This window comes from Hyla sarda, unplaced genomic scaffold (genome assembly GCF_029499605.1).
Source record: "Hyla sarda isolate aHylSar1 unplaced genomic scaffold, aHylSar1.hap1 scaffold_591, whole genome shotgun sequence".
NCBI classification, from domain to species: domain Eukaryota; kingdom Metazoa; phylum Chordata; class Amphibia; order Anura; family Hylidae; genus Hyla; species Hyla sarda.
Genome location: NW_026610605.1, coordinates 50805 through 66556, shown reverse-complemented (window position 1 = coordinate 66556; position 15752 = coordinate 50805). Strand labels below are relative to the sequence as shown.

The window sequence follows — 15752 nt, the reverse complement described above, 5'->3', positions numbered from 1 at the left end:
CACAGGTGTGCTGGCTACTCAAATGATCCAATTAAGGAGGCCATTTAGTCAGCAGCAGCAGAAGTCCTGTGCCTGGACGCTCCAACAGCGGCCAGACACAAGCAGAAGCAGAAGCAGCAGAAGCAGCAGCAGCAGCAAGGCCCACAGGGCTGGCTAGCTGGCTAGCCAGCAAGCAGGTAGCAATGAAAGTAGGAATCTTTCTTTTTAACCCTGTAAGGGGGTGGTGCACTGTACCCGAAGATACTGCCATATCGGGTCAATGCATAGGGCGACGGAAGCAAGCTTCGAAATCGGCCCCCGTTCTCAAAAATCCATTTAATATATGGTCCCCAGATAGGGGACGTATCAGATATTAAACTGATAAGAACAGATTTTTTTTTTTTTTTTTTTTTTTTTTTTTTTTTTTAACTTGGCTGCACCTTCACAGGTACACACCTATTTTATTTAAGTTTCAAGTTTTAACATAGTTACATAGTTACATAGCATTAAAACCAGGGGAACATAAAAAACTTACAATTTTACAATTTCACATATGCCAGTCGGTAAAATGCCATTTTAAGAATGCAAACTCATCACTTTGTTTATCGATTAAAAGATAGATGTACATTTCACTTAATATCATTCCAATAACATCATCGAAAGATAAAATGTCCTTTTTAAATAATAAAATATTCCTATTTTTCCACAGAGCTGCCTTCACACAGTTTATTATTTGCCATGCCTTCCGTTTCTCTTGTTCGCCGGGACAATCCAAACACCCATATAAAACCATATTATAGTCCAAGTCTTTTATAGCAGCAATTTTGTTTAAAAGTGGCAGCATTTTAGTCCATATCCTTCTAGAAAAATCACATGTCCATAAAAGATGTAAAACAGTCTCCTCTTCGTGGCATCCCTCTCTTGGACACTTTGCTGTGCTTGCAAATCCTCTACGGTGTTGGAAAGCCCGGCACGGAAGGCAACTGTGGATGCAGCTCCAGGATAAGTCCTTCTGTGAGTTAAAAAGATAAAATGAGTTCACAATTCTCCAGATTTCTTTACATTTATCATCATTAAAATTTCCAACTTGGCACATGTTAATATTGTTTAAAATGACTCTCGTAAGTTTTTTCCCATCGATTAGAATATCTTTACTAAAATCAAACAGTTTAAAAAGAAAAACAATCTTTTCTAAAATACAATAAGTAATAGGGAGGTTAAAAGCATAAGGGTGTTTAAGATCTGTTTCAAACCAACCATGGTGTCTCATGAGATTACCAACATTATAGCGCAAAAAGAACGACCAATAGTTGTCTTTAAAAACATTCTTAAGACACAATGAAAAGAATTTTGTATAAAGGAACGCAGTAAAATCAGTAAAACTTTTCCCCCCTTTCTCTTTAGGTTTAGATACAATTTCTCTTTTTAACTTCTCATATTTGGAATTCCAAAAAAAGGTGTAACAGACTTTTGAGACTTTACGTATTATATGTGTGTTAGGTGGGAACACTAAACTTAAATATAAAAGCAAAGGTAAAATCACCATCTTTAAAATCAGCACTTTTCCTTCCATTGTAAGGTCTCTTAGTCTCCATACACATAATTTTTGGTTCACCTTTTGCATTGTTAGCTCCCAGCTTTCGTTTCCATTATTTAATTCATTAAAATACACACCTAAAATTTTTACTTTTTCTACTACCGGTACCTTTATGTCTCTTGTATCCAGCTTGCCGACTTTTAAAATCTCGCACTTGTTAAAATTCACTTTAAAACCAGAAGCACAACAGAAATAGTTAATTTGTGTTAAAGTTTTTTTAAGTGCCAGGCTATCTTGACATGTCACTGCTACATCATCCATATAACTGACTACTTTAGCTTCAAGACCATTTCCTCCGGGGAGCCTTATCCCACGGATCTGTTTATCACCTCTTATGACACATAAAAGTGGCTCTAGTGCACAAATAAATAAAAGGGGTGATAGGGGGCAACCCTGCTTCACACCAGATTTTAAAGGAACCATTTCAGTCTTAAAACCATTAATTAAAATTTTGCTAAAACAGTCATTATAAAAGGCTTTGAGTGACGTTAAAAAACCTTCTGGTATGCCCATTTTATTTAAAACATTAAATAAAAAACAGTGCGAGACTCTGTCAAATGCTTTTTCAAAGTCTATTGTTAAAATTGCTAAATTACTTTTCCTTATTTTAGCATCTTCTATTATATCTTTTATGAGGTTTAAATTTTCCCACATGTTTCTACCCGGTATACCACACACTTGATTATTATGTATTAATTTATCTATAACATTTTTTAGTCTGTTTGCACATATTTTAGCCATTATTTTATAATCAGCGTTTAAAAGGGTTATTGGTCTCCAATTCCTAATATCCTCTTTATCACCTTTTTTAAAGAGCAGAGAAACCTCACCCATTTTCCATGACTGTGGTAAAATCTTGGTATTAAAAACATCTGTAAAAAGAGATAAAAGATCATCTTTTAAAACCTCATAAAAAACCTTATAAAATTCGATTGGCAGGCCATCAGACCCTGGTACTTTACCCAAATTAAAACTGTTTATGGTATCCAATATTTCCTTCTCTGGGATAGACTGTAAAAGAAAGGATTGAGAATTATTCTCTAAAACACGTTCTATTTTGTTTAAGGCATCGTTCATGAAATTAGCATCTATTTTTTTCTCATTAAAAAGTTCCCTATAATAACATTGTACTTTAAATAAAATTTTATTCATCTCCACTTCTCCTTCTAGTTTTTCGATATGGACTCTTTTTTGATTAGATTTTTTAAAAAAATATCTTGTACATTTTTCGTTATTTTCAATATGTTTGATTTTAGCTTTAAAAATGATCTCTTTACCTTTTTCATTTAAAAATGTTTTTATTTCTTTTTTAATGTTAACAATATCATCTTTTACATCTATCCCTATATTGTGCAATTTAAAAAGAGTTTGAAGATGTGTATTTAAAATATCATAACAATGTCTTTTATCTTTAGCTTTTTGGATACCTTGTTTTATAAAAAAATCTTTAGTTTTTTTCTTCATATTTTCCCACCATACTTTTATATCTATATTTGGGTCTCTATTATTTTTACATTTATTATAAAAATTGGCGTATTCTGTTAAGATTATTTTATCTTCTAAAAGAGATATGTTCAATTTCCATGAACCAATACCCCTCTTAAAACCAGGAACAGGATTTAAAACAAATAGAAGACATTTATGATCAGAAAATATATTAGTTAAAAGCTCACATTTGGCAGGTAAAACATTTTGAGAAGAGAAGATAAAATCAATCCTCGAGCTACAATTCACATTACTCCATGTAATGCCTTCAGTATCAGGTAAATTTGGATTACATTTTTTAAAAACATCTATAAGCCTAAAATCTAAAGTAATATTTTTTAAAATGTTAGATGTCTTATCATAATTTCTACTAGTAGCTCGAGAATATCTTTTCTCACCTCTTAAAACACAATTAAAATCCCCAGCTAAAATCAAAGGATAAGAATCATTAATAAAAAGAGGTAAAATCTCTAACATCTCTTCTCTTTCTTTTTTATCAGGTGAACCATAAAAGTTTAAAAACTGCCATGTAAAACCATTTATAAAAGCTTTAACTAATAAAATCCTTCCTGGTAAAATCTCTTGCTTAAAAATTATATTAACATTACCCTTAAAAAGTATAGCAACTCCTCCAGATTTAGATGCGTTGGACCCTGACCACACTGAGGGGCCATGCTTCCAGTCTTCTTCATATTTCTTGTATGATGCTTGGTGAGGGATGCCACATTCCTGTAAGAAGAAAACTGATGCAGACAAAAAGGATAAAAAATTAAAAATAGCAGTTCTTCTTGCGTGTGTCTTAAGGCCCCTCACATTGAGGGAGAGTCCATGGAGCGCCATCATTAAAGGTTACAGAGAGACCACTTTCAATATCTTTGTGCACATTCTATCTCATCCTCATCAGCCAGACCCCCAAAACTATCATTTTCCCCTTCTGATCTCACTGTCACCAGAGATTCCGGTGAGCTGCTACCGTCTGACTCCTCCATTACCTCCTCCTGAAGATCCTCCGGTAGGGGACTAAGGAGAGGATTCCTCTTCGCCGGAACAGGGGTTGTCCCGTCTCCGTCACCTTGCCCAGTGTCCATCTCCTCCCCGGGATGACCTGTCGGAGCCACCCCGGGCAGCTGGTCGGGCACAACGACTTCCACCGTGTCGGGAACCATGGACGAGTTGCCTGTTTCACTTGGGGAGGGGGCTGGAACACCTGATGGCATCCCTACCCCCCCCTCTTCTTCCACAAACGCCTCTTCTCTTCCTGTTCCGGTCTTTCTTCTCTTAGCCCCAACATTTTCTGGCTTCCTCAGGGGGGCACTCTGAGGCTTGCTGACAGCTTCATCCAGGTTACTACCCCTCTGCTGCGAGAGAGGAGCTCCTGTCTGCCATGCTTTCTTCTCCTTTCTTCTTACCTTCATGCTGGAGGGTTTCTCATATCCATCTTCATCAGAGGTAGCAGACTCACCATGTTGATCAGTTGGGTTTTCTTCTGGTTTGCTGTCTTCTCTGTTCATATGACGGGGGTCTGGCTGGCTTCTCTGTTGTTTCTCTTTGTTTCTGTGAGGACAAGAAGCATACAAATGGTCAACTCTGTAACATAAACTGCATTTCTTTTCTTTTGTGCATTCTCTGGAGGAGTGCTCAGTGCTGCCACAATTTGTACATGTACTCTCACATACGTTTTTATCATGTCCATATCTTCTACAAGCTCTGCAGAAATTGGGCATTCCTGGGAAAAACACGTCACCATTTACATTTCCTAACTTGAACCGAGCTGGAGGCATAACCTTTCGTCCTGGGAGTAATAGATCTTCTTTGAACTCAACCAGAAACTTCCACTTAGAGGACCATATTCCACACTCATTCATCACTTTCCCTCTATTTATAATTTTTTTACAAAAATTCCTTAAAAACACAACAATTTCATCTTCTTTAACGTATGGAGAGTACATTTTTATAACTAAAAGCATAAGTTCATCGGGAAAGTGCTCAACAATTCTTATTCCACTCAAGCGGGCATCTCCGCTTACCTTCTTCATCTGTATAACAAAGTCCTTGTAAATACCTCCTTCCGTAAAAGTAACATCGTATACTCCTCTTTTCGGATAATCTTGGATGGATAATATCTCATGCTTCCTTAATCCAAAGACGCCCAGCAGAACTTGCTCCACGATGTACTTCAGGTCCCGGTTCTTTCTCTGGTCCTCCAAGTACGATATACGTACTGAGTTCTTGAGCTTGGCATAAGATGGTACCATGCCTGGATCTCCGTCACTGGCTGACGCCATGCTCACAATCAAGCGCACCAAAGAGACACTAGGTCCCTAAGGCAAAGGGGGATCGCAACTCTACACTGAGGTGGGCCCCCTCCCCAATAGCAGCAAGGGACTTAAGCCCAACGAAGGGCGATGTCCCAGGGCCGAGGAGGGGGGTCTCAGAGCACCCACAAAAGCAGGAACCGGATCAGCCAAGGTATATCCCTATACCTTAGCCAAAAGGCCGAGAAGCGATAACCGTGAAAGGGGCGGGCCCAACAAGGTCCCCTTCATGGGCACTATCACTGCTTGCTGTCAGGGAGGCTGCCAGACAATTTTCCATGCACACTCTGGGCTGGGGGGCAGTCAACCACCAGTACACACAGCAGAACCTAAACCCATACCATTATTGCTAAGCAGCAAGACAGGGGCCCATTGCACTCCCACGGGGCCTTTTTAAATGCAATCCATAACCCGGATTTGCCAGGAACCCTTCTTACTCCTCCTACTTGCATGTGACACTGGGCTTAGGATCTGCATAGGAAACACACACACAAGCACACACCTACCTTTGTTGCCTGCAGATGCCTCCTTGGCTGTCCCCAAACGGTATCAAACCAACACCCACGGGAAGCTGTAAGCATAGAGGACATGCCTGCACCCCATTGGACTTACCTGTGTGGGTTAAATCCGGGTTATTTGACAACCTATGGCGGTGATGGTTCTGCTCAGGCAGAGCAGTGCTGATGCTCCTCATAAAGCTGTCGCTGCTGTGAAGGTTCTAGGTGACATCACAAATCCCTATGGTTACATACACAACAAAGCTGGGTTGTTGTTGTTTACACTCTGCAAGGCCTGTGGAAGTGAGTGACATCATAGCACTGTAGTTCTGAGGGTTCAAGATGGATGCAACAATCTCCTGTTGCTTCTATGAAGGCCGTAATAGACGACATCACCAAACAGCTCCATAGTCACATACACAGCAAAGGAGAGATGTTGTTTACACCTAGTGATGTCAGTGGTATTGAGTGACATCACAGCACAGTGCTAAGGCTCCTGGGCCTGGACACAGCAGCGGCTGCAATATCTCAACGGAGAATACGTTTATATCTATGTGTGTGTGTGCGCATATATATATATATATATATATATATATATATATATATATATATTCTCCGCCGAAATCACTTTTAAACCCATTTCCACCTTTTTTTCCCTTCTCTTCCTCTTACTTTTTTTTCACGTTTTTTTACGTTTTTCTCCTTTTCGCCTCTTTTCTGGGCGTATTATTCTTCTTTTTCTTCTTTTTTTTCGTCTAATGCATACCCCATCAGTGCAGCAATGCTTATTCAATACCGCCAGCAGATGGAGCACTGGGGGATAATTTTCTAAGGATTTATACTGATTTTTCCTGTCTGAATTTGTCGCACAGAAAGTTGCAGGCCAAATATGTGTGACATTTCTGCGACTTTAGCTTCTAGAGCATTTTTACAACATTATACATAGGTGCTGAATACATAAAAAGCGACTGTTCAGCGACAGACAAGTCGCATCGGCTGAAAGTAGGCCAGAATGTCAGTCCATGTTGGAGCAGGTTTAGATACAGTCTAAAGCATAGATCTCAAAGTCTGTGCACAGAATTTAGCAAGGGCCTCGCACCTTCTGATGCATCAGGTAGGTGCACAATAGCATAGCCTAACCCTCTGTACTTTGGTCTATATTGATGCGGGACATAGACAGCCAGCTGATGACCAATCCATTAGTGCAATGGATGGCTGGAAGCATTTGTCTTTGCCTTTGCAATACCACAGAAGCAATGCATGGTCAATGTACAGCAATGACACACCTGTGTGAACAGCCAGGAGACCCCCCCCCCCCATGTTATGTTACATAGTTACATAGTTAGTACGGTCGAAAAAAGACATATGTCCATCAAGTTCAACCAGGGAATTAAGGGGTAGGGGTGTGGCGCGATATTGGGGAAGGGATGAGATTTTATATTTCTTCATAAGCATTAATCTTATTTTGTCAATTAGGAACATTCAGCACCCACCCGCTATCAAGGCAGCTGCCTATCATGTCATGCCCTACCTGCACAGGTGTGCTGGCTACTCAAATGATCCAATTAAGGAGGCCATTTAGTCAGCAGCAGCAGAAGTCCTGTGCCTGGACGCTCCAACAGGGGCCAGACACAAGCAGAAGCAGAAGCAGCAGAAGCAGCAGCAGCACCACCTTTTGTTTTTTGGCTGCAGCAGCAGCAAGGCCCACAGGGCTGGCTAGCTGGCTAGCCAGCAAGCAGGTAGCAATGAAAGTAGGAATCTTTCTTTTTAACCCTGTAAGGGGGTGGTGCACTGTACCCGAAGATACTGCCATATCGGGTCAATGCATAGGGCGACGGAAGCAAGCTTCGAAATCGGCCCCCGTTCTCAAAAATCCATTTAATATATGGTCCCCAGATAGGGGACGTATCAGATATTAAACTGATAAGAACAGATACTACACTTGATCTTAGCCAAAAGGCCGAGAAGCGATAACCGTGAAAGGGGCGGGCCCAACAAGGTCCCCTTCATGGGCACTATCACTGCTTGCTGTCAGGGAGGCTGCCAGACAATTTTCCATGCACACTCTGGGCTGGGGGGCAGTCAACCACCAGTACACACAGCAGAACCTAAACCCATACCATTATTGCTAAGCAGCAAGACAGGGGCCCATTGCACTCCCACGGGGCCTTTTTAAATGCAATCCATAACCCGGATTTGCCAGGAACCCTTCTTACTCCTCCTACTTGCATGTGACACTGGGCTTAGGATCTGCATAGGAAACACACACACAAGCACACACCTACCTTTGTTGCCTGCAGATGCCTCCTTGGCTGTCCCCAAACGGTATCAAACCAACACCCACGGGAAGCTGTAAGCATAGAGGACATGCCTGCACCCCATTGGACTTACCTGTGTGGGTTAAATCCGGGTTATTTGACAACCTATGGCGGTGATGGTTCTGCTCAGGCAGAGCAGTGCTGATGCTCCTCATAAAGCTGTCGCTGCTGTGAAGGTTCTAGGTGACATCACAAATCCCTATGGTTACATACACAACAAAGCTGGGTTGTTGTTGTTTACACTCTGCAAGGCCTGTGGAAGTGAGTGACATCATAGCACTGTAGTTCTGAGGGTTCAAGATGGATGCAACAATCTCCTGTTGCTTCTATGAAGGCCGTAATAGACGACATCACCAAACAGCTCCATAGTCACATACACAGCAAAGGAGAGATGTTGTTTACACCTAGTGATGTCAGTGGTATTGAGTGACATCACAGCACAGTGCTAAGGCTCCTGGGCCTGGACACAGCAGCGGCTGCAATATCTCAACGGAGAATACGTTTATATCTATGTGTGTGTGTGCGCATATATATATATATATATATATATATATATATATATATATATTTCTCCGCCGAAATCACTTTTAAACCCATTTCCACCTTTTTTTCCCTTCTCTTCCTCTTACTTTTTTTTCACGTTTTTTTACGTTTTTCTCCTTTTCGCCTCTTTTCTGGGCGTATTATTCTTCTTTTTCTTCTTTTTTTTCGTCTAATGCATACCCCATCAGTGCAGCAATGCTTATTCAATACCGCCAGCAGATGGAGACACTGGGGGATAATTTTCTAAGGATTTATACTGATTTTTCCTGTCTGAATTTGTCGCACAGAAAGTTGCAGGCCAAATATGTGTGACATTTCTGCGACTTTAGCTTCTAGAGCATTTTTACAACATTATACATAGGTGCTGAATACATAAAAAGCGACTGTTCAGCGACAGACAAGTCGCATCGGCTGAAAGTAGGCCAGAATGTCAGTCCATGTTGGAGCAGGTTTAGATACAGTCTAAAGCATAGATCTCAAAGTCTGTGCACAGAATTTAGCAAGGGCCTCGCACCTTCTGATGCATCAGGTAGGTGCACAATAGCATAGCCTAACCCTCTGTACTTTGGTCTATATTGATGCGGGACATAGACAGCCAGCTGATGACCAATCCATTAGTGCAATGGATGGCTGGAAGCATTTGTCTTTGCCTTTGCAATACCACAGAAGCAATGCATGGTCAATGTACAGCAATGACACACCTGTGTGAACAGCCAGGAGACCCCCCCCCCCATGTTATGTTACATAGTTACATAGTTAGTACGGTCGAAAAAAGACATATGTCCATCAAGTTCAACCAGGGAATTAAGGGGTAGGGGTGTGGCGCGATATTGGGGAAGGGATGAGATTTTATATTTCTTCATAAGCATTAATCTTATTTTGTCAATTAGGAACATTCAGCACCCACCCGCTATCAAGGCAGCTGCCTATCATGTCATGCCCTACCTGCACAGGTGTGCTGGCTACTCAAATGATCCAATTAAGGAGGCCATTTAGTCAGCAGCAGCAGAAGTCCTGTGCCTGGACGCTCCAACAGGGGCCAGACACAAGCAGAAGCAGAAGCAGCAGAAGCAGCAGCAGCAGCACCTTTTGTTTTTTGGCTGCAGCAGCAGCAAGGCCCACAGGGCTGGCTAGCTGGCTAGCCAGCAAGCAGGTAGCAATGAAAGTAGGAATCTTTCTTTTTAACCCTGTAAGGGGGTGGTGCACTGTACCCGAAGATACTGCCATATCGGGTCAATGCATAGGGCGACGGAAGCAAGCTTCGAAATCGGCCCCCGTTCTCAAAAATCCATTTAATATATGGTCCCCAGATAGGGGACGTATCAGATATTAAACTGATAAGAACAGATACTACACTTGATCTTAGCCAAAAGGCCGAGAAGCGATAACCGTGAAAGGGGCGGGCCCAACAAGGTCCCCTTCATGGGCACTATCACTGCTTGCTGTCAGGGAGGCTGCCAGACAATTTTCCATGCACACTCTGGGCTGGGGGGCAGTCAACCACCAGTACACACAGCAGAACCTAAACCCATACCATTATTGCTAAGCAGCAAGACAGGGGCCCATTGCACTCCCACGGGGCCTTTTTAAATGCAATCCATAACCCGGATTTGCCAGGAACCCTTCTTACTCCTCCTACTTGCATGTGACACTGGGCTTAGGATCTGCATAGGAAACACACACACAAGCACACACCTACCTTTGTTGCCTGCAGATGCCTCCTTGGCTGTCCCCAAACGGTATCAAACCAACACCCACGGGAAGCTGTAAGCATAGAGGACATGCCTGCACCCCATTGGACTTACCTGTGTGGGTTAAATCCGGGTTATTTGACAACCTATGGCGGTGATGGTTCTGCTCAGGCAGAGCAGTGCTGATGCTCCTCATAAAGCTGTCGCTGCTGTGAAGGTTCTAGGTGACATCACAAATCCCTATGGTTACATACACAACAAAGCTGGGTTGTTGTTGTTTACACCCTGCAAGGCCTGTGGAAGTGAGTGACATCATAGCACTGTAGTTCTGAGGGTTCAAGATGGATGCAACAATCTCCTGTTGCTTCTATGAAGGCCGTAATAGACGACATCACCAAACAGCTCCATAGTCACATACACAGCAAAGGAGAGATGTTGTTTACACCTAGTGATGTCAGTGGTATTGAGTGACATCACAGCACAGTGCTAAGGCTCCTGGGCCTGGACACAGCAGCGGCTGCAATATCTCAACGGAGAATACGTTTATATCTATGTGTGTGTGTGCGCATATATATATATATATATATATATATATATATATATATATTTCTCCGCCGAAATCACTTTTAAACCCATTTCCACCTTTTTTTCCCTTCTCTTCCTCTTACTTTTTTTTCACGTTTTTTTACGTTTTTCTCCTTTTCGCCTCTTTTCTGGGCGTATTATTCTTCTTTTTCTTCTTTTTTTTCGTCTAATGCATACCCCATCAGTGCAGCAATGCTTATTCAATACCGCCAGCAGATGGAGACACTGGGGGATAATTTTCTAAGGATTTATACTGATTTTTCCTGTCTGAATTTGTCGCACAGAAAGTTGCAGGCCAAATATGTGTGACATTTCTGCGACTTTAGCTTCTAGAGCATTTTTACAACATTATACATAGGTGCTGAATACATAAAAAGCGACTGTTCAGCGACAGACAAGTCGCATCGGCTGAAAGTAGGCCAGAATGTCAGTCCATGTTGGAGCAGGTTTAGATACAGTCTAAAGCATAGATCTCAAAGTCTGTGCACAGAATTTAGCAAGGGCCTCGCACCTTCTGATGCATCAGGTAGGTGCACAATAGCATAGCCTAACCCTCTGTACTTTGGTCTATATTGATGCGGGACATAGACAGCCAGCTGATGACCAATCCATTAGTGCAATGGATGGCTGGAAGCATTTGTCTTTGCCTTTGCAATACCACAGAAGCAATGCATGGTCAATGTACAGCAATGACACACCTGTGTGAACAGCCAGGAGACCCCCCCCCCCCATGTTATGTTACATAGTTACATAGTTAGTACGGTCGAAAAAAGACATATGTCCATCAAGTTCAACCAGGGAATTAAGGGGTAGGGGTGTGGCGCGATATTGGGGAAGGGATGAGATTTTATATTTCTTCATAAGCATTAATCTTATTTTGTCAATTAGGAACATTCAGCACCCACCCGCTATCAAGGCAGCTGCCTATCATGTCATGCCCTACCTGCACAGGTGTGCTGGCTACTCAAATGATCCAATTAAGGAGGCCATTTAGTCAGCAGCAGCAGAAGTCCTGTGCCTGGACGCTCCAACAGGGGCCAGACACAAGCAGAAGCAGAAGCAGCAGAAGCAGCAGCAGCACCACCTTTTGTTTTTTGGCTGCAGCAGCAGCAAGGCCCACAGGGCTGGCTAGCTGGCTAGCCAGCAAGCAGGTAGCAATGAAAGTAGGAATCTTTCTTTTTAACCCTGTAAGGGGGTGGTGCACTGTACCCGAAGATACTGCCATATCGGGTCAATGCATAGGGCGACGGAAGCAAGCTTCGAAATCGGCCCCCGTTCTCAAAAATCCATTTAATATATGGTCCCCAGATAGGGGACGTATCAGATATTAAACTGATAAGAACAGATACTACACTTGATCTTAGCCAAAAGGCCGAGAAGCGATAACCGTGAAAGGGGCGGGCCCAACAAGGTCCCCTTCATGGGCACTATCACTGCTTGCTGTCAGGGAGGCTGCCAGACAATTTTCCATGCACACTCTGGGCTGGGGGGCAGTCAACCACCAGTACACACAGCAGAACCTAAACCCATACCATTATTGCTAAGCAGCAAGACAGGGGCCCATTGCACTCCCACGGGGCCTTTTTAAATGCAATCCATAACCCGGATTTGCCAGGAACCCTTCTTACTCCTCCTACTTGCATGTGACACTGGGCTTAGGATCTGCATAGGAAACACACACACAAGCACACACCTACCTTTGTTGCCTGCAGATGCCTCCTTGGCTGTCCCCAAACGGTATCAAACCAACACCCACGGGAAGCTGTAAGCATAGAGGACATGCCTGCACCCCATTGGACTTACCTGTGTGGGTTAAATCCGGGTTATTTGACAACCTATGGCGGTGATGGTTCTGCTCAGGCAGAGCAGTGCTGATGCTCCTCATAAAGCTGTCGCTGCTGTGAAGGTTCTAGGTGACATCACAAATCCCTATGGTTACATACACAACAAAGCTGGGTTGTTGTTGTTTACACTCTGCAAGGCCTGTGGAAGTCAGTGACATCATAGCACTGTAGTTCTGAGGGTTCTAGATGGATGCAACAATCTCCTGTTGCTTCTATGAAGGCCATAATAGACGACATCACCAAACAGCTCCATAGTCACATACACAGCAAAGGAGAGATGTTGTTTACACCTAGTGATGTCAGTGGTATTGAGTGACATCACAGCACAGTGCTAAGGCTCCTGGGCCTGGACACAGCAGCGGCTGCAATATCTCAACGGAGAATACGTTTATATCTATGTGTGTGTGTGCGCATATATATATATATATATATATATATATATATATATATATATATATTTCTCCGCCGAAATCACTTTTAAACCCATTTCCACCTTTTTTTCCCTTCTCTTCCTCTTACTTTTTTTTCACGTTTTTTTACGTTTTTCTCCTTTTCGCCTCTTTTCTGGGCGTATTATTCTTCTTTTTCTTCTTTTTTTTCGTCTAATGCATACCCCATCAGTGCAGCAATGCTTATTCAATACCGCCAGCAGATGGAGACACTGGGGGATAATTTTCTAAGGATTTATACTGATTTTTCCTGTCTGAATTTGTCGCACAGAAAGTTGCAGGCCAAATATGTGTGACATTTCTGCGACTTTAGCTTCTAGAGCATTTTTACAACATTATACATAGGTGCTGAATACATAAAAAGCGACTGTTCAGCGACAGACAAGTCGCATCGGCTGAAAGTAGGCCAGAATGTCAGTCCATGTTGGAGCAGGTTTAGATACAGTCTAAAGCATAGATCTCAAAGTCTGTGCACAGAATTTAGCAAGGGCCTCGCACCTTCTGATGCATCAGGTAGGTGCACAATAGCATAGCCTAACCCTCTGTACTTTGGTCTATATTGATGCGGGACATAGACAGCCAGCTGATGACCAATCCATTAGTGCAATGGATGGCTGGAAGCATTTGTCTTTGCCTTTGCAATACCACAGAAGCAATGCATGGTCAATGTACAGCAATGACACACCTGTGTGAACAGCCAGGAGACCCCCCCCCCCCCATGTTATGTTACATAGTTACATAGTTAGTACGGTCGAAAAAAGACATATGTCCATCAAGTTCAACCAGGGAATTAAGGGGTAGGGGTGTGGCGCGATATTGGGGAAGGGATGAGATTTTATATTTCTTCATAAGCATTAATCTTATTTTGTCAATTAGGAACATTCAGCACCCACCCGCTATCAAGGCAGCTGCCTATCATGTCATGCCCTACCTGCACAGGTGTGCTGGCTACTCAAATGATCCAATTAAGGAGGCCATTTAGTCAGCAGCAGCAGAAGTCCTGTGCCTGGACGCTCCAACAGGGGCCAGACACAAGCAGAAGCAGAAGCAGCAGAAGCAGCAGCAGCACCACCTTTTGTTTTTTGGCTGCAGCAGCAGCAAGGCCCACAGGGCTGGCTAGCTGGCTAGCCAGCAAGCAGGTAGCAATGAAAGTAGGAATCTTTCTTTTTAACCCTGTAAGGGGGTGGTGCACTGTACCCGAAGATACTGCCATATCGGGTCAATGCATAGGGCGACGGAAGCAAGCTTCGAAATCGGCCCCCGTTCTCAAAAATCCATTTAATATATGGTCCCCAGATAGGGGACGTATCAGATATTAAACTGATAAGAACAGATACTACACTTGATCTTAGCCAAAAGGCCGAGAAGCGATAACCGTGAAAGGGGCGGGCCCAACAAGGTCCCCTTCATGGGCACTATCACTGCTTGCTGTCAGGGAGGCTGCCAGACAATTTTCCATGCACACTCTGGGCTGGGGGGCAGTCAACCACCAGTACACACAGCAGAACCTAAACCCATACCATTATTGCTAAGCAGCAAGACAGGGGCCCATTGCACTCCCACGGGGCCTTTTTAAATGCAATCCATAACCCGGATTTGCCAGGAACCCTTCTTACTCCTCCTACTTGCATGTGACACTGGGCTTAGGATCTGCATAGGAAACACACACACAAGCACACACCTACCTTTGTTGCCTGCAGATGCCTCCTTGGCTGTCCCCAAACGGTATCAAACCAACACCCACGGGAAGCTGTAAGCATAGAGGACATGCCTGCACCCCATTGGACTTACCTGTGTGGGTTAAATCCGGGTTATTTGACAACCTATGGCGGTGATGGTTCTGCTCAGGCAGAGCAGTGCTGATGCTCCTCATAAAGCTGTCGCTGCTGTGAAGGTTCTAGGTGACATCACAAATCCCTATGGTTACATACACAACAAAGCTGGGTTGTTGTTGTTTACACTCTGCAAGGCCTGTGGAAGTGAGTGACATCATAGCACTGTAGTTCTGAGGGTTCAAGATGGATGCAACAATCTCCTGTTGCTTCTATGAAGGCCGTAATAGACGACATCACCAAACAGCTCCATAGTCACATACACAGCAAAGGAGAGATGTTGTTTACACCTAGTGATGTCAGTGGTATTGAGTGACATCACAGCACAGTGCTAAGGCTCCTGGGCCTGGACACAGCAGCGGCTGCAATATCTCAACGGAGAATACGTTTATATCTATGTGTGTGTGTGCGCATATATATATATATATATATATATATATATATATATATATATATATTTCTCCGCCGAAATCACTTTTAAACCCATTTCCACCTTTTTTTCCCTTCTCTTCCTCTTACTTTTTTTTCACGTTTTTTTACGTTTTTCTCCTTTTCGCCTCTTTTCTGGGCGTATTATTCTTCTTTTTCTTCTTTTTTTTCGTCTAATGCATACCCCA

At 43.0% G+C, this 15752-nt stretch overlaps 1 protein-coding gene, 4 non-coding genes and 1 pseudogene across 7 annotated transcripts; all 6 read right to left on the bottom strand.

Moving 5' to 3' along the window:
- Window positions 1-218: 218 nt before the first annotated feature.
- On the bottom strand, window positions 219-431 carry LOC130340435 (U2 spliceosomal RNA; annotated as a pseudogene).
- Window positions 432-779: 348 nt separating this feature from the next.
- On the bottom strand, window positions 780-5626 carry LOC130340400 (uncharacterized). Of its 3 annotated transcripts, XM_056554189.1 has the most exons (6): window positions 4054-5626; window positions 3670-3804; window positions 2539-2587; window positions 2407-2448; window positions 1654-1743; window positions 780-991 (listed from the first exon to the last, which is right to left on the bottom strand). In XM_056554189.1, the coding sequence occupies exons 1-6, from the start codon at window positions 5344-5346 to the stop codon at window positions 930-932; spliced, it is 1671 nt and encodes a 556-aa protein (XP_056410164.1). In that variant the 5' UTR covers window positions 5347-5626; the 3' UTR covers window positions 780-929. The 3 variants fall into 3 exon arrangements, 1 of the variants encoding a protein (XP_056410164.1); XR_008880519.1 differs by lacking the exons at window positions 2407-2448; window positions 2539-2587 and having other exon boundaries at window positions 930-991; window positions 1685-1743; XR_008880518.1 differs by lacking the exons at window positions 2407-2448; window positions 2539-2587 and having other exon boundaries at window positions 952-991.
- Window positions 5627-7654: 2028 nt separating this feature from the next.
- LOC130340457 (U2 spliceosomal RNA) lies at window positions 7655-7845 on the bottom strand. The gene has a single exon (XR_008880560.1). It is a non-coding gene; the product is annotated as a U2 spliceosomal RNA (small nuclear RNA).
- Window positions 7846-9929: 2084 nt separating this feature from the next.
- Window positions 9930-10120, bottom strand: LOC130340456 (U2 spliceosomal RNA). The gene has a single exon (XR_008880559.1). It is a non-coding gene; the product is annotated as a U2 spliceosomal RNA (small nuclear RNA).
- A 2083-nt stretch (window positions 10121-12203) lies between these two features.
- On the bottom strand, window positions 12204-12394 carry LOC130340455 (U2 spliceosomal RNA). Its single transcript, XR_008880558.1, has one exon. It is a non-coding gene; the product is annotated as a U2 spliceosomal RNA (small nuclear RNA).
- Window positions 12395-14484: 2090 nt separating this feature from the next.
- LOC130340454 (U2 spliceosomal RNA) lies at window positions 14485-14675 on the bottom strand. Its single transcript, XR_008880557.1, has one exon. It is a non-coding gene; the product is annotated as a U2 spliceosomal RNA (small nuclear RNA).
- Window positions 14676-15752: the final 1077 nt, after the last annotated feature.